The sequence below is a fragment of the Ascidiella aspersa genome, chromosome 1 (assembly GCF_963924565.1).
Source record: "Ascidiella aspersa chromosome 1, kaAscAspe10.2, whole genome shotgun sequence".
Taxonomy (NCBI): domain Eukaryota; kingdom Metazoa; phylum Chordata; class Ascidiacea; order Phlebobranchia; family Ascidiidae; genus Ascidiella; species Ascidiella aspersa.
This window is the reverse complement of record NC_139447.1, coordinates 34,751,684-34,769,900: the sequence shown is the minus strand read 5'-3', so window position 1 is coordinate 34,769,900 and position 18,217 is coordinate 34,751,684. Positions and strand designations below refer to the sequence as shown.

At 36.3% G+C, this 18,217-nt stretch overlaps 2 protein-coding genes across 2 annotated transcripts in view; both read right to left on the bottom strand.

Moving 5' to 3' along the window:
* Positions 1-6,193, bottom strand: part of LOC146170234 (MAM and LDL-receptor class A domain-containing protein 1-like) — a 116,598-nt gene extending 110,405 nt beyond the window's left edge. Inside the window, exons 1-9 of the mRNA XM_083387969.1 lie at positions 6,076-6,193; positions 5,112-5,257; positions 4,301-4,529; positions 3,779-3,912; positions 2,962-3,089; positions 2,278-2,455; positions 1,230-1,435; positions 622-781; positions 11-101 (exon numbers count right to left, since the gene is read on the bottom strand). Of these exons, the coding sequence (XP_083244095.1) occupies positions 11-101; positions 622-781; positions 1,230-1,435; positions 2,278-2,455; positions 2,962-3,089; positions 3,779-3,912; positions 4,301-4,529; positions 5,112-5,257; positions 6,076-6,193 (1,390 nt within the window). The remainder of the gene's footprint in view (positions 1-10; positions 102-621; positions 782-1,229; positions 1,436-2,277; positions 2,456-2,961; positions 3,090-3,778; positions 3,913-4,300; positions 4,530-5,111; positions 5,258-6,075) is intronic.
* Positions 6,194-6,781: 588 nt separating this feature from the next.
* The window catches only part of LOC146170233 (MAM and LDL-receptor class A domain-containing protein 1-like), a 32,769-nt gene continuing 21,333 nt past the window's right edge, over positions 6,782-18,217 (bottom strand). The window contains exons 27-40 of the mRNA XM_083387958.1: positions 17,982-18,108; positions 17,035-17,137; positions 16,583-16,675; positions 15,588-15,758; positions 14,766-14,860; positions 13,789-13,954; positions 12,896-13,037; positions 12,285-12,412; positions 11,127-11,235; positions 10,068-10,236; positions 9,383-9,484; positions 8,308-8,502; positions 7,287-7,482; positions 6,782-6,804 (exon numbers count right to left, since the gene is read on the bottom strand). Of these exons, the coding sequence (XP_083244084.1) occupies positions 6,782-6,804; positions 7,287-7,482; positions 8,308-8,502; positions 9,383-9,484; positions 10,068-10,236; positions 11,127-11,235; positions 12,285-12,412; positions 12,896-13,037; positions 13,789-13,954; positions 14,766-14,860; positions 15,588-15,758; positions 16,583-16,675; positions 17,035-17,137; positions 17,982-18,108 (1,819 nt within the window). The remainder of the gene's footprint in view (positions 6,805-7,286; positions 7,483-8,307; positions 8,503-9,382; positions 9,485-10,067; positions 10,237-11,126; positions 11,236-12,284; positions 12,413-12,895; positions 13,038-13,788; positions 13,955-14,765; positions 14,861-15,587; positions 15,759-16,582; positions 16,676-17,034; positions 17,138-17,981; positions 18,109-18,217) is intronic.

Sequence of the window (18,217 nt, the reverse complement as noted above, 5' to 3'; positions counted from 1 at the left end):
CGTTGTTTACCTGTTGGCGGGCAAGCTCCGTCGTACAACTTCATGTCGTCAATTGCCATGTCGCTGTTTGGAGAGCTGCCGCGAATCGCTTCGAATCCAACCTAGAATAAACAGTGAAGCCATTTATAAACACAACAAGAAAAATATTAACTCAACACTCTTTTCGTTTAGTTTGTATAAGGTTCGCGATAGTTTTTTAAGTCTTATAGTATCTTTAGACAAAAAATTATACGTAACCATTTTTAGCCGATACAATGCAAGACTTCTTCTAGCAATGTTGTTTTTATTTACAAAATATATTTAAAAAGTTAAAAAATTCAACCAAAACAAAAAGAAAGTTAATCCAGAAATAAATCCAAATGTTGAGTTATGAGTATGTTCTCTATAGAAATTGAGTATTATGCTGTCTTTTAAAAAATTAAAACATTAAACCTTTTTAGCCGGTCCAACACAAGAAAAAACTCACCTTAGTCATGTTATATATTATTATTTGTTGTATTAATTTATGTGGACAAAATATCTTTAAAAAGGTAAAAAATTTAAACCCCTCCAACAAAATAATAAAAACTAAATAAAACTATAGCGCATTAGTAAATTATCCGTTGAGGATTTGAACCTTACCTGGAAGGCGTTGGCCGAAGGTGGAACTGTGACCTTAGCAAGTCTCCACATCTCTCCAGCGTTTCCATGCCGGGTCCACAACACGTTGGCGTTGTCGAAGTCTTTGTAAGGCTGCGTGAACACGTTCATAGTTCCCATGCCGTCGCCGTTCATGTGGTACCTGGTAGTCAAAACGGTTAAAAAACAGCATACTTAAAATGCAAAACAGGTAAGGTTGAAAAACACTGCAATGTTAACGCTTTGGAAAGTCACAATACAATAAATGTTTATTCTTTATTAAAACCGTCGGACAATCAAAATACTTAGACTACGTACACGATTCACTTTAAAAGATAACGACTTAAAGCATCCAATAAGGTAACACCGCTTTGATCTAAAATATTGAATGTTTTACTATTGGAAGATCGAAACACAAAGGTTTTATTTTTACAATTTCGCAAAATTATTCAACCCGTTACTGTGGCCAAAAATGTTTTAAAGCAAATTTAAAGATGTCTTGGTTTCAAACTGAAAACACTAGAAGGCATTTTGAAACAGATTTAACCTCGCCCTGTAACCCCAAAAAGTATACAAAATAAGAATAAGGCCTTGGTTTTAAATAAACGCACCAGAAGGTAATGCATTGTGGCGACGTTGTACTATCGTAGTTTTGCGTCAAGATTCTTCCACGGAATCCAGGGTCCAGGTCGTACAACCTAGCCAGGTAATATCGGCCATCGTTGGTCTGCAGCGTGTGATCTAACTCGGGTCCTGTGTCTGGGTAGTTGGGCGCCTTGCCCTTTCGCAATTCCCAGTTCATGTCGTCGTCGGCAACCTTGACGTGTATTAAAAAGTTATTTAAAAATACATTGTTGATGCCAGACACTGTAAATTTGTTCTTTTACTAAAGTACCAACGTTTCGGCCACACCTATTCGGGCAATCTTTTTCAAGGCAATAATATTGAACTATAGGCGAAAAATATATATACCAGACGAACAATAAAGGAAAACAAAAATGTTTTTTTTAACCGCTTTCTTTTTTAAAGTGTAACAGAAAAAGCACGGCAAATGGTTGACTGGGTGATTTTAAAACGTCCACTGGGTTTTAAAAAAGAAGCATATTTTTAGAACGAAAGCTATTTTGAGGTGAAAATGTAAATTAGCAGTAGCCTACATATAACTCGATGCATGTCCGGCTGTAATAACATACTTATTAAAACCTCTATTGAGATAATGAAAAAAATATATTTAAAAACGTTTCACGGCAGGATTAGGAAACCAAGCTAATACTCGCAACAAATGACATCAAAATTTATTTATTACTAGTCAAAAAAAATTTAAGCCATGTTCGAAATGGGACAAAGCTAGGAAAACAGAAAGTAAAAAAAGCTAAAAGTCACCGCCTTTAATCTTTAAAACAGCTTATTGTATATTTTGGAGCATAATGGCTGGAGGTTGTAGTAAGACGTAATAAGAATATCAAAGCCCACATACAGAAGTAGGTATCATTTTGAACGTTTCTAAAACTCTTTATTCATTTGTAACTCTTTATCAGCTTAGTATATCATAATTAAAATAGAAATCTTTAACAAAATACCTTTCAAAACCGTATTTATTAAAAAACAGCGCAGAACTTTGCGGAGTTTAAACGACAGACTATCAGTTGTACTAATTACCTCCGTAAAGTGGCAATTGTTTGCTTCAAATGTGCACTCTATGTCCTTCAGGGGACAATCGCCTTCGGTCACTGTGATGTCATCAATTGCAATGTCGCCATCAAAACCTCCCCTGGTTGCCTCGAATATAAGTGTGTAGTTCATGGTGGCAGAGTGACGATAATAACCGTAGTTCCATCTAAGTAAACAAGAAAAAACATACAACTTAACGAAATGGTTGCTATTTATCATGTATACATATTAAAACCTAGGTAACTAAAACCTAATCTACTAAAAACAATCTACATGGCAAATCGTATGTTGCAAATAAAATATTTAATAAACTTAGGTATAACATGCACGGATCTGTAAGCGTGAAAATGTATGTAAGTCAAAATAGATCGAGTAAACCTTTTTACTCGGCCTGTCTTTGTGTTTTCGTTTTTTTGTGCATTTTTTCCAATTTACTTGACATGTATATTTGGTCTTGACACATATTATCAAAATATTTAATAAGCATATATAATTGTATATGTACAGCCCAAGTTCGTGCAATTATACCTTGTTTAAACTTGCTATTATACACAGTTTAAAGGTTCATGATAGATTTTGGAAGTTCGACTTGATCATAGAAATGAACTAAGTTCTATGCAACTATATCAATTGTTCACATGTTGGTTGTGGTAATTACAGAGTTAATCCTACCTATTTCCCTGTGTTCCACTTCTACTCCAGAGTCGCCAGTAGGAGTCGTCATTGTCGTGATTTATCCTGATCAGGTTGAGAGTTCCTATACTTGGTCCGAACATGTGGTAGTAGAACTCAATGCACTCCTGCAATTGAATTGCACAACTAGAAAGCATTTAGGTTAGATAATTCTTTACGTTATGGTTAGACAATGGGCGGGAAACATTTTTCGCGGGCCAAAAACTACATTCAGTACGTTCTCTGCATACTAAGCAGGGATCTAATTTGAGCAAAGCGCAAAGTATTTTCGCATTGAAATAGCTGAAATAGAAAAATGTATTTGTAATGGCCTCGTGCTGAATTTATCAAAGAGGAGGTAAGGTATCCTCCCAAGGGTTTCTAAATATTTCTAAAGGAAATAGCCTAGCAAGATAGTTTTGCAAACTAAGGTATAAGAAATACTCTGTCTGTGTTTTGAACGGGAATTATACAAGTTAAAGCAAAGCAGGATTAAAAACGATTGCTTAAAAACAACTTGTGTTTGTGTGCTTAGTGTTTTAAGGACTTTAATTTTGTTATGTAGAGAAAAACAATGTAGGTTATTAAATGGAGTTTATCTAAGATGTTTGAAACAATAGTAGAGGAATCAGTATATATATACTTTAATGAAGCACGGTTGTGCAAAAGCTTGTCTAGAATTCAATACAAGTTTTTTTTATACAGTGCCACCTAATTCCTCTAAATAGAATTAGACAAATACGGCCATTTACAAAGAGAGACAGAAGTAAGTTTGCCTCACAATCATACAAAAGTAACTAAATATCCACCAACTCACGAATTTGTTTGGATCTTTGGACGGTGGTTGTGGGTATGACGTGAGACGCGCTGATTGGTCGGGTCTCAGCCTTCGTGACGCATCAATAAACATGTAATGACCTTCTTGACCTTCGCCAAGTGTGTGATCGAAATCTGATGAAGGGGTAATAAGAACATTTTTCGTAAATAATGGGTTATTTATCATAATTTTAAAAATTACAAAAAAGTTTCTTTTTTTGTGTGTGTTTACTATGCGGAATACTGCTTGGAATGAAATGAATTTACTGATTTTAAACAATTACATTTATTTTTGATGCCAATAACTTGACTTGAAATTAACTTGGTTAACTGTAAATGACCTGGACTGAGATTTTTGCTTATAAATGTTATAAACGACTTGACTTTGACTGATAGTATGTTACAAATCACTTGACTGGGGCTTCAGTCATTATCAAACGGTTAATTCACAACACTGCTTGTCCATGCATTTAGCGCACTATCAGGTCATTTAGTTAAAGTTCAAACTAAAAAAATGCCCTACTAGGTCCGTTGCCGGCGATAATGGCAGAAGAGCCTTCCCCATACAACCAGTCGAACTCGTCGGCGGCCTGTTCTTGGTACCAGCCGCACGTGTCGGTCTCAAAGTCGCAAGTCAGGTCGTTGGCGTTTGGTGGAATGTAATCCGGGAGGCAGTTCTCGAAGCTTATGTCGTCCAACGAGATGTCGGTCGTGCCCACTGCTAGGATCGATGGAAGGCCGATGAACATTATCTGCGAAAATTGAAAAGTGTTTGTTAGGGTTAAGGCTAAAGCCACGGAGAAATGTATTGTGAAATTAAGAATACTCGATTTACGTCGTTCAGAAATGATAAAAATTGCGTTCCACCTTTAATAACTGAGGTTTGGTTTAAGTCACATCCACTGAACATGACACAAGTTCGCATCGAAACTTGTTTATCAAGATGCTGTCGATCTACTCGACCTATTTGGCTTTAAATTGCCAAGCTAAATTACAGATCCGTGCATAGTGTACCTTAGATTTAGGCTAAAATAAAACAAATTCTAGTAAAAAATCGTAAATTTAAATTTAGAAACACAAGCCTTAAACTAGTTCACATGTTTCTTAATTTGTTTGATGCTGTTCTGCTTACGAAATACAAGAAAACACCTTAGTTGCGGTGTTACAAGGTGAGCGCGTTTGAGTATGTTAAATACATTTTTTATCTGGTTAACAGTACAAAGTTAAACTTTAATAACTAAAATCATATGAAAACAGTTGAGCCGTTCAAAAGCTACAGACTTACCCTGCCAGAAAGAATTTCCAAGACTTTACAACTCGTTGGGGGTGCTTACCTTGTAGCCGGCCGGTCGTTTTCCGATGGGGGCTGACTTGGGGCTCCACCCCAGACCCTGGGACCCCTGGGCGTACCAAACGTCGGTGTACTTGCTGTTGTCGTTGGCGTCGGGGTAAACGCGGAGGAATACAGCTCCAGCGTCGCCTTAATATAATTGTGGTTTAGCAAATCATTTGGTAACGTAGTTTTAAACAATACCTAAGAAATTGAGTTAATTTAATGTATTGTGGTTTGGCAAATTTTTTTGGAAAAATCGTTTCAATTTTTTTTCTCGTGATAAACATTGAATTAATTTAAAAGTTCGGTTCAGCTCCGGTTGGACCATTGTTATTTTAAAAACGGTTCATAAAGTTCCAGTTTGGATACAATCAAAGTTGCGTTAAATCCAAAAATGTTGGCCAATAAATGTGAAGAATATTTATTAAGTTGTAACTTGTACGAAATCTAAGTTTCGTGAAGTACTAAAAAGCAACGTTTTATTTGATAAATATCATTTTTTTCACAAAAGTTCGAACGCTCCAGCGTTGCCTGAAGAGTATTCCATGTTAGTAAATGTTTGATAACAGAATATTTTTTGTACGCGTGTGTAGCTTCAGCTTATGTAAAGCTGAATAAAAAAAAATAAAGCCAAAATAGTTGAAGAAATCGATATCATGTTAAGTAAGACATTCCGAAATGTACTACTATCATATCAGTTAAATTTGCACGGTACTACAATGGTGCGATACTGCGTCGCCCTAATGTATTGTGGTTTGGCAAATGTTTTTCAAATGTCGTATTAAGCTTACGTGAAAAATTGAATTGAAATATTAGTTTTAGGTGTCACGCAAAATGTTGGGATTATGTTAAAAGTATAAACGTTTCCGGAAATTCAAGGGCTGCATTGTTCGACATAAAAATGTCTATTTTTGGTTGACAATACGAAATGTGAGCTGCAGTAGTTAAGGCATTACTAGGCTTACCTGTTCCACCCAAGTACAGGTAGAAGTTGATTCTACAGGCAAGTCCGCTAGGGCCGTGAGCAACCGTTTCCATTGTTGCATTGGCGAGGAAAGATGACTGTGTGCGGTCGATGTGCATTATGTGGCCTGCAAATCAGCACAAATGTATGTTCAAGATTTTCCAAAAACGAAAAGTTTAGATAGTTATAAGGTTATAAACCATTAAATTAAAATGGGTCAAATAAAGAAATAAGCTATTGCTGCCAGGCATAATATATAACGGAGTGTTGCTCTTGCAGCAGTATATATAATAGATCGACGTTTCGACGTGCTATACAGAACGTCTCCATCAGGATACTGACGTATCGTGCAAAACAGATTCCTTATAAATCGACAATGTCACAGTATCCTGATGAAGGCGTTCTGTATAGCACGTCGAAACGTCGATCTATTATATAATACTGCTGGAAGGGTCCAATAAAGGTTTAACTAGAAGCCGTTTCCCGAATAGCGGTCCAATATATGGTTGTTGTTTGCCCTATTTAGTGTGTTACGCGTCTAACACACTAAAAGTCCTATGTTAAGCAAACACTTGCCATTCAAAGAGTTATTATTGATAAACTTCATCACGGAGCAAAATAAGACAGGTTTGTATTTTTACAATGGGGGCAGTAACAATTGATAACACATTAACCACATAAGACGAGTTGGGTCAAAAACATAAAACTCAGATGCATTTTAGAGCAATTGCTGGACAAATAAATGGTAGTTGATTGCAAAACAAAGGTTAAGAACTGAGAAAGGAAATAATAACACAGTCACCAGAAAAATACCTTGTTTGTATAAAATTCACAAAGTGTCGTTTAACATTGTGCCGAAAAAAGTCGTTTTTTAGCATTACTCACAAACGTTTGTTTGAAATAAAAGCGTACTTTAAAGCAGTTACTTGCAAATTGTAAAACCAAACACATAAAAAACAAACTTTAAAAAATATTCCAGCTCTAGCAAATACATTTTAACAGGCGCATTACCAAAGTCTACGATTTAACAAACTAACACTAAATCTGGTGATTTGATAACTTAAAAGTTTCACAAAGCTTACAACAAACAAAAAGCCCGAATTTTACACAGACTTACCTCTAACAAACTAACACAAAATTTGATGATCTGACAACTTACAAGTTTATAAAACTCACACCAAACTAAAAGCCCGAAATTCCACGCAGACTTACCGTTAGGGCTTCCTGTGGTCTTGTCACCATCCGGTCCGTTGGGGTCATTGACGAAGCTCACAGTCTCCCGGTTCCAGGCCCAGGTACCCGAGCTTACGTCAGTCCAACCACAAGTTCCAGGTTCGAATGTACAAGCGGCGCATCGGTTCTCATCGCCCGCCCCTTGGTTTGGGCAGTCGGTTCGGAAATCACAAACCTAGGTGGGATTAATTGGAGAATCATAGGACCGCTTTCGACTAGTTTAACTGATAAACGGTCAAGATGAAAAAATTGAAAAAAAAATCAGAAAAATCATTGAAAAGAAAGAGTATTGCTTAAAATTGTGTCAAACCGGGTGGAACTGTTCAAAATTAGAATGCTCAGTGTTGTTACTTCAATCAACTGATCAGGGCGGCTTTTGAAATACGTGCCTACATTAGACATGAAATTGCAAATTCTCCACGACAAAACATGTTGTTTTGTTGCCAATATCATAACACGTCCACATCTCTAATCAATGTTGGTGGTTTAACAACCAATGTATGTGATACAGCAATATACCAGTTATGTTCGCAACTTGAAGCAGTTGTTGCAAACTTAGTGATTCTGCACTATAACTACAGCTTTATATGCATATTGTTATGTACTACAAGGCCTAAATCAGTCGAACGGAAGACGCGATCTTTAGGAGCTAAAGTAAAGATTCTAGACAGATGTTGTGGGCGCATTACCTGAAGCTATACAGTTTCTTTTTTTACAAAAAAATCATGTTATATTATATAGTATTGTTCATAAATTGTCATGCAAAGTAAACGCGTTTAAGTAAGTCTTTTAGCTGACAAATCTTGAATTGAATCATTGCGATATTGCTCGTTTAAGTCTCTATTCGATGACACCAATAACAATCATTGACATATTGGAATAATTTTAAATTTCAAAAAAATAAAGAAAAGTTGAACCCAGATTTTGCGATAATTTTTGCAAACCTAATGAGATGCGAACATAACTTGTATGTTGCTGTGCAGTAATTTAATGTGATTACCTGGCTTTCGTCAATGCAAGTAATCCGGTCGTCGCACGGAATCTGGCCAATCGCGGGGCAGGGGGAGGGGGTCGGGGCGACCGTGGTTCCGATGGGCAGGGGCGTGCTGATAAACTCACACTCGGGGGTGAATGTGACGTCATCTATTGCGATGTCTCCCTGGTGACCGTTTCCAACTACACCTTCGATGATAATCTAAAACATGGATATTATAGGTCAAAGGTTAATAAATCTGTTTAAACGTTAAAGTTAAGTGAAATCGACTTTAAACGTAGTAGAGTATATGCAATAGACTGTCACAATCTACTGTCCTTATATTTAAAGGGACTTCAGCCATAAGATCTAATTAAGAACAACATCAACGTAGGAATAAAACACAGTTCGGAATAAGACCAAAATAGGACTAACACCTAATAATCGTAGTACCGTCTAAAGCAAAATAAATGCTAAATCCGTCGTAATAATACCCATAGATTATTCTGCTTTAAATATTGTTGCCTTGTAGGTCTAATTGTGTGTTCCCATTCAGAGCATCTTGTGTTTACTTTTACAAAAACCCAGGACTTAATGTGGGCGAAATGTAAGAATATATGGTGCTTCAAACAAACATATAATCAGGTGTTTTACTCAGTTGTTGAACTTTCAATTTAACTTGTTCTAAAAACAACCGGTTCGTGGTAACGAATTCAGTCGCGACAAGAAAATGTGAGACATCACCTTGTTAAGATGGTACTACTAAAGATCACATGACATTTGACTATGACCAGGAATACTGTATTTAAAAGAGATTTTGCATCAATATTTCTTGTGGCTAGATGTTTTAACATCTTTGAAAATACACACAAATAGACATTGACACAGTAATTAAAATGTTGTAAGATCTAATCCCATACATTACGTCTTACTACATCCGACCATTATGCTCAAAAATTAAAATGCATTATTTGTAATCAAACCAGCCCACCAACTGATTCACAAAAAAAACCTTTGTTACAGATGAACGTTGAAACTGCACAATGCGAATATGGTTTATCAAATTTGTAATCTTAACGACCAAACACCTTTAGTAACACACCTGGAAGTTTTGGTTGTCGGCTGGTGTGATCTCCATTCGAGCGAAGTAATCTTGGGACAATTCTTGGTTGCGATTCCACAGTAGGGTCCACGGACCGCCGTCCTAATTTAAACAGTAAGCAGTTCGTTAGTAAGAGATTTAAAAAGCCATACGATACTAAAATGTTGCAAATTAAACAGTTATGGGGTAAAACTGCAAGATAAGGGATATAACTTTGCCTTAAAACCCTGCTAGTCAAAAATCATTCTTCTGAGTAAATAAATATTATTATAACATATATCCAATTTCTACTGTCAACGGTTCATATTTTGTAACGGTGCGCTTTAATAGAAATTGTTTCAATAAATTTGTATTTACGCAAGATTTTCGTTTATCGTGACTAGTTAAACATCATCGTTTATTTTTTATTTTAATTGAAACTATTCGTTGTTTTGGGCAACAAAGAAATATGATCCTAAATATAAATCTAGGGGTCAAAAAAAACAATATATGCTTTGTAAGATCTTTCAACGTTCTTGGACCACTTAAATTAATTCAGTTTTTAAATATGAAAAGTAAGGTTCTTATTATCCTGAAAGCTCAATAATTTTTATCAGCCTACGTTTTTTGCAGGTTTAGTTATCAGCCGGGTTAACCCTAAAAAACCTACCAACATGTTGTTAGCAACTTATCAGAGATGCCTTACCTCAGTCCTCTTGTAAACGTTCAGTCGGCCGACGTGTCTGCCCAGCATGTGATAGTAGAACCTCATCTTGCACAGGCCGCTGCCGCCAGTTGCTCGTATGGTGGGGAACGCAAACACCGCAGTATCGCCCTCCACGTTGGGACGGGCAGCGTTCATGTAGATGAAATGTCTGGGCGAAAAGTGATGTGGTTGAGTAACGTGAGCGTAAATTGAGAATTACAGTTTTACCAAACAATCAAATAGCAAATAAAAACACCACAGTCACCGGAAAATCCAAAGCTGATATTTTGTAAAAAATACATAAAAAAGTAAATACGTATGCCGTAGTGCAAAAACCCCGATAACCAAACATGTTTTAAAGTTTTTTTTATTGGCAACAACGCCAATTGATAAATTGTTTTAAAATGAAATTCTTGCCCTAATCGTTAATTTGAACTTTAAAACGCCAGTAATCGTCAAAGATTTTGATTCTGTTTTTTTTTTGTATTTTTGTGTGTATATGTCAGAGGGTTTACATTTTTTTATTTTTTTACTGTATTTTACTTGTATAAAAATAAAATTACAATGGTTTTGTTATTTAAGCAATTCTAGAAAGGTATGCGAGACCTGGTTGACGATTTGAAAGGGGTGTATCAAGACAAAGTTAAGAACCACTCGTTTACCACAGGTACACCGAAAAGCCATCGCAGACTCGCCGAATCTGTCGATCTATGATGCAAGCAGAGCAAGCCAGAAAAACAACTGGCTGCAGTGAGGTTCGAACTCACGACCTCCGGTCAAGCCGGGACCGTCGCTCTACCAACTGAGCTATGCAGGCTCAGAGAGGAGCGAGTCGAGAAACAACCATGCGCCAATACTTGCACATTTTTGTTAGTACAAGCAACTTCACACTGGGGGATCATCAGTCCGTATCAGGCTTTTCGGTGTACTATTGATACGGAAGCCGTAATCGTTGGTCATAAAGCAACTTCCGAGGGGCTAGATCACAGATGCTATTAAACACATATGTTTGTGTGTGTCTTTCATTTACCACAGGTACTGTTCCACATATACACTTACCCGGCATCAGTGTTGGTTGTGTGATCTCTGCTTGGCCCTGTGCCAACCGTATGGGGGGTGTCAGCCGATCGCCACTCCCAGTCGATGTTACCAAGACCGGTGTTGTAACCTGGAACAAGAATGTAATCCCAAACATTGTTGTTTAGTTTGTTTATGGCTTCGAAAAAAATAACAGACGAAATTTCGGTGAAACAACTTGGTGGCCAACAAAAGGTGTTTCTAATCGCCCAGTCGCCTTTGTAAAAAAAACACAAACTAAAAAAAAAATTAACTAATTAAATATTAATTAGTAGCTATTTAAACAGGTGCAAAACGTAAACTGAAGAACCAGGGCTTTACACTCCCACAAGGTACTCCGTTTGTGATTCACGACATGTCGGTCGAACAGGCCCGTACGTATTGCAGAAGATGCAATTGCGTTCCTAAAATTATTAAAGGAATTTCACTTTAAACATCTTCCAAAGCGTTTTGTTTCCAGCAAACAAACGCAAATTTATCGGGTTATTGTGGCAATCAGGTTTAAACTTTCTATTTGATGTTAAAGTGATTCACACCTGAAGGAAAGTCGTTGAAAAATGCTTCATTAAAATGAGTTATACAAGTTCACCCCACCTGAACACAAGCGTTTTTGTTTTGTTTTTGTTTCGTAATCTTATTAGGTTATTATGGCAATGCGGGTTAAATTTACTATTTATTGCTAAATGGATTTATATTTGAAAGAAAACGTTGGGAAATCGTTCATTAAAATGAGTTATTTGAACCGCGAAATGCGATCAGTTCACTCTTCATGGTGGCAATTTGTACCACAATCGAATTAGTATAGTGTAACAATTTGGACTTCAATAGTTAGGCCCTATATTTTTTTAAAGAATGTATATATAGATATTACGTACAAACTATAAGAAGACTACCTTAGATATGTTTTTAAACGAAGTTAGTTTAAAGAATAATATAAATATGCTCAAAATGTGAAATTTAGCTTTAATATAGGGTAAAATGTTAGGCTAAATAAAATTAACCGAAAGTTAGCTACAAGAAGAAATGGTGAGTCATTTGCACAAAAATACTTTGTTACCTGACATAATACCACCTATAATTGCAGGTCCCGTGTGATTTCGGAAATGACCCTACTTGAAGATAATAACAAGTTCATCCCACCTGAGCACAAGCCTCCTTCAAAGTCGCATTGTGTGTAACCAGCACATGAAGCTTCATCCGTAGCATCTCCACAATCGTCAGTCAAGTCGCACAGAGTGTTCTTGCCAACGCACGACCCTCTCGCACAACTAGAGTAAAAATATGTATAGTAAGAATATTGAAACCCATATAGAATTATATAGAAGACGTTAGTAGCATTTTGAACGTTTTATATATCTCTTTACTTACTCTTAACATCAAAAGATATATTCGAAACGTTTAAAATGCCATTTTCCCGATTAATATTCACACTTTACAACGAAATAGTAATTAAAAAAAAATAGGCAAAAAACGCTAAAATCCCAAACCTTGAAAAAGGCAAAATATCTCAACCTTGTTAATATACAAAAGACAAACCAGAAAGCTTCGTTAAATAACTAACAAAAGTATTTTATAAACAGCTCAGAATTAAATTGTTATCTGCAAAAAAATTGATAGAAGAATAATAGTCTATTCAAAGAAATTTCAAAACCTTCTGAAACTCAATGTGGCATGGATAAAATTGTCAGATGTTTAAAATAATCACAAGACAAACTAAAGCCTCGACGCGAAAATTTCTCAACTCAACTTACACAAACTGATCGCCGTTGCAGGTCACGGTCGTGTTGGGGAGGGCGCATTGCACGTAGATGACGTCATCAACAGCGAGGTCACCGACCCCGTTGAAGCTTCTGGTGGCTTGGAAGGACAAGGTGAACGGCTGGGAGATTCTACCTACGGACAGTAAAGATAAACTGATTTATATAGGGTAGGTAGACACAAAATATATTCTTACTTTATCTGCTACATTTGCTTTAAAATCTTGGTTTGATAAGTGTGTGATAACACAACCATTCAGTAGTTGATCAACATAAAAAAATTAAAAAATGAATTTTCTATAATGATGAGGAGACAGTGGGTTTGTCTCAAGTGAGTAGAGATAGAAAAAGTAATTTTAGTGTAACTTAAAACCAACGTTTTTAAAATAGATTTTTCTGCAGATTCTGTAAACAATAAAAGAGAAACATTTATATTTTCGCGAAGTTATATTCGTTGTTAAATTTTCTCTCTTTGAAGTGTTTTAATGAAATTGGTCTGGGCGGTGATTCTGTGATATTTGTGTTAAAGTGCTTGTATGAATAAGGTCTATGTTGCGAAATTTTCAATTCCGTTAATGGGCGATTAAGTTTCTTTAGTTAAAAAACTTAGTTTTCTCCTCGGTTCGCAAAACAATGAACTTAACAAGCCGCTAAAAAACAAAATTAAACGCAACGCAGTCCAAAACTGATAAAAATGACTGAAGTCAAGGCAAGTCGTTTATCCAAAAGAATTCAGCAAAATCAAGTCATTGATTTACTAAGTCATTACAACACTGCTGTATAACTTTGTATCAACGTTGCAATGATTATATCAAAGATAGTATGCGTCCCGCTAAAAATATAGCAGCCCTTTGGTTTGTGCATTTTCAATGAGAAAACAAACGCACCTATGTAGACGTTTGCTTGTTTCCACTGGTCTCCTTCGTCGAAGCTGCGTTGCCAGATTGTAAAGCTTCTGGTCGGCAACCTTACAAGTAGGCGGAGTTGGCCGGGGTTGGGGTTCAGCAGAGACTCGGTGAATCCCCGTCCGTACATGTGGTAGTAGAACACCATCTGTGCAAGTGTAACAGGCGCAGATTGAAAATGTGTGTATGCACAATATAAGTGTTGTAAACAAGTCATTTTGAAATGACTTAAATTCCAGTGAAGTCATTTGTAAAATAACTTAGGTCCTAGTCAAGTCTTTCGGACAAATAACAAGTAAGTCGCAGAGCAATACTCAAGTAAAAAATAACATCAAGGCATCACATAGCAAGTAAACTGTTTTATGTGCAATAACCCAATATTATAAAGAAATTGCTTAAAGAAAACACTTCAGTTGAACCAAAAGCCCAAAGACATAAGTCAAGTCAAGCTATTTGTCCAAAAGTCTTAAGTCAAGTCATTTGAAAAAAGGCACTTAAGTCACTAAAATACTGCACAATATTGATATACTTTATTTGAAATAAACGAATAGTGTCGCCCGTATTCCAGCAGAAAATTTTAAAGGTGACGTTCAAAAAACATAAACATTAAAACTGTGAAGACCAAGTAAAACGTCCGAAAAATATACGCATAAAGATGCCCCATTATACATATCGTATAAAACGCCCAAACAATCTAATTAACTATCTTTAAAATAAATAAAATGATTGACAATAGTTGTCTACAGATTTAAAATAGTAGAATGTCGTTCATCAGTTTGTCAATCCTTAATGCAAACGGGAATGGATTGCGAAATATGTATAACTTAAGTTAATGCAGACTTAATTAAGTTAATAATGAAACCATTTCGTTTAATTTGGGATCATATTAGTAATACTGGTATTCTCTTCATGTAATCAGGCGTAAAGCAAAAGTTAAAAGCAACACGTTGCAAGGTAACCTGGCAATCAGCAGCTGACTGTTGCAACATCGGTGTGATCATGATTGCTTCGCTCTGTCGGTCGCTATCCTGTGCCTCTACCGCCATGTAGTAACCTGCATTTTAATGTACAGTGCAAGCTACATTTCAGAAGGTAAATTGGTCTAAATTGTTTAATGCTCTATGTTTTCCTAGCGCTCATGTTGTTGAATTCATGTGTTGGGCTCATGTGATTTCGATCTTGGATTGTCCTTCACTTTGTGTTTGTGCTTCAAGCAGTAAAGAGCTCTAGCCTTTTTGCTATAGATTGTTAGTATTTCATCTCAGTTGCTTCTTTATTCTAATATGTTTATTATAATTCACTTTTTTGTATAACATTGTCGTTTTGATATTCTATTTTAATAAGTTACACATGTTACTGTCGTATAAATTTATGACAGATAATGACCTCTGTTTATTTATGATTAAACTGGATTTACAAAACAAAATACTACAGAATTACTTCAGTTGTTGATTTCGATTTTACTGTTTTTTTTTCTAATACAAACCAGACTTACAAATTACGTAAAAACAAAGTTTTTATAGATAAAATGTACATTTTATTTTTAGATTAGGTTATATGAAGTACATCCGATCGATTTCCGTTAAAGGTTAGCCTTACGAAATATATTTCTACTCGCTACGGCAAGGCCAATTTATTTAACAACATAATATCCGTAAAAAAGCATAAATACAATTTATATTTATTCCTGCCTAATACAATGATTTCAAAAAATAATCCTATAGGCATACACTCTCGGGGTTATACCAGTCAGCAATATGTTGCCAACCACTTTATATTACCCAGTGAAGTGCCGAGCGTATGGTCGAAGGCAGGCCCGGTGGCGATTCCCGATGTTCCGTCCCTGTCCCTGGCCCACTTGTACGATCCGGGGGAGGCGTCGAACCAACCGCAGTCGCCCGACTCGAAGGTGCACTCGCCACAGGTCAGCTCGTCCCACAAGTTCGGACAATCTGGGTTGGATGAAAGATACACACATACATATGTGTTTAACAACTGTGTTCATTTTGGTCAACGATTACGGCTGCCGTATCATAGTTCAACGAAAGCTTTCGCAGACTAACTGAATCTGTCTATCAATGATGCAAGCAAGACAGGAAAGAAAAACAACTAGCCTGTGGTGAGGTTCGAACTCACGACCTTTGTAATGCCGGGACCTTCGCTCTACCAATTGAGTTAATAGGATAACCAAGTCAGACGATCAATGACGTAAGAAAAACAGCTAGTCTACAGTGAGGTTTGAACTCACGACCTAAACTCAGGGTTAGAGTGCTAAGTCACAACAATCATATTGAGCTGTATCAACAAACCATCGCAGCACATTTAATACTGAATATACTAGTTGAATTTTATGTTAAAAACGCACAATTTCGTCAAAAATGTTTGGGATTTTTTTTTTAAATTATTATCGGAAATGAATCCTTGCAATCTAAAATTGAAAATCCTTACCATCTAAAACGTCCTTTTTGTGAGTTAACATTTAAAGATATTTGGTCAGCTCTTTGGAAAACAGTTACAGTTGATTACGGATAATTAATATGCCAAAATGAGTTGCATCTAATACAGAAGGTATTGTTATTTTGTTTAGGCCAAAATCTTACAGCCATTCAATCTTCACCGGTCGTTTTGAACATACAGTTTTTTAATTGCAATTTGGACTTGAACATTGAGTATGTTTAAGTCAACAAAAAGTAACGTCATATGTTTCTGAACCTTCAGATTTCAACATGGAGCCCAAGTGGGGCCACAAACCTAAAGTGTTATAGAAACTTCTTACCTCTGGCGAAGTCGCACACCTGAGTGCTGCTGATTGTGTCGCTCGAAGTTCCACATAACACTGGGGATGGGGGTGGAAGGCTTACGCACGCTCCTGTAAAGATTATGAAGTGTGTTTTTGTTGATATTTTTTGAGTAGAATAGTAATGTCAGTAGACTCGGTGTTGTAATGACTCAACTTGACTTAAGTCTTTTGGACAAATGACTTGACTTGACTTAAGTTCTTTCGATAAATTACTTGGGTTGAAAGAAAAGGTCATCATGAGGCATTTTTTAACGTGAAAAAATATTAGCTTACTATATTTTGCGTTTTTGTTATATTTTAGTTGAGTTATTGTCTATAATTGGACGAATAATTGGAAACAACAGTAGTACTCGAACGTTTAATTTTTAATATGCTCGAAAATTTTGGTATAGTCCTTGAGAATTCCTATAAACAGTTAACTTTTTTACCCGGCCAGACTGTAATGTCATCTACCGCCATATCACCACCAACGTTAGGTCCAACAGTTCCTTCTACGACCAGATAGAACTCTGTCGATGTTACAATGTCGATCTAAAAACAAGAAATGTCCTTCATTAGCCTTTGCCTAGGAAATTCGGGTGGGTTAAAATACTGCGATACGTGAAGCAAAAAGGTTTATAAATGAGGGACTTGACTTGGTTAACTGATTACTTGGAATGGAGCTTGACTTGTTATTTTTCGAGAATACTAGACTCGGATTTAACTTGTTTCACAAAACACTTGAAAAGGATTTAGGTCTTTTCAAAATGACTTGTTTGCAACACTGCCACAAGCTTTAGGTAAAATTTTAAACAATTAATCGTTAAGTAAAATTATTAAAGATACGAGGTAAGGCTATCAATTTGGTTGATTTAAATAAATACCACACATAGTTTAGAGCAGTGTTTCTTAACCTTTTTAGCGCTCGTACCCTTTGAGTTTTCATGAAATTTTCGCGTACCCCTGCCTACAATAGCCGACGAAAATAAAAATTGTAATAAAAGGAATACAAATTACAATCAATGTATTTACAACTTTTATGTGTTGAATGCATGCGTTAAATACACACTTTTCAAAAATATTTACAAAACATAAACAATCAGTCATTTTACTAGTGGCTTTTTGTGGTTGCTTTTCGTAAATTACGCATTCTCCACAAACATGCCTAAATAGCGCATAATTTCACACTGCATGTCGTACCCCCTGCTTTGGTGCTTTGTACCACCAAGTGGTACACGTACCCCTGGTTAAGAAACCCTGGTTTAGAGTGTGCAGAATAATAGGCATGAAAAGCGAAAGAATGCCAAGATACCTTTGGATAAAACTTGTATGAACCCTAAATTTTACATATTTCAGACACCGCTTCTATACTTTTATTGTCGACTTTATTAAATACCTGTTCGGAAATCCAGTCATCTCCCTGCGCTCCATCCTTTCTCCAAATGCTCTGGTAAGTACCCGGGTAATCCCCGTACACCATAAACACTTCCATGGAACCCATGCTGCTTCCCTTCATGTGGTACCTGGATGTCAGATGTGAGAGTGAGATGAAGATATGGATACGCGTTGGAGAGACATATTTCGATCGTACACTTGTATTTTTATTTCGATGTACAGCATTGCTATGTCAGT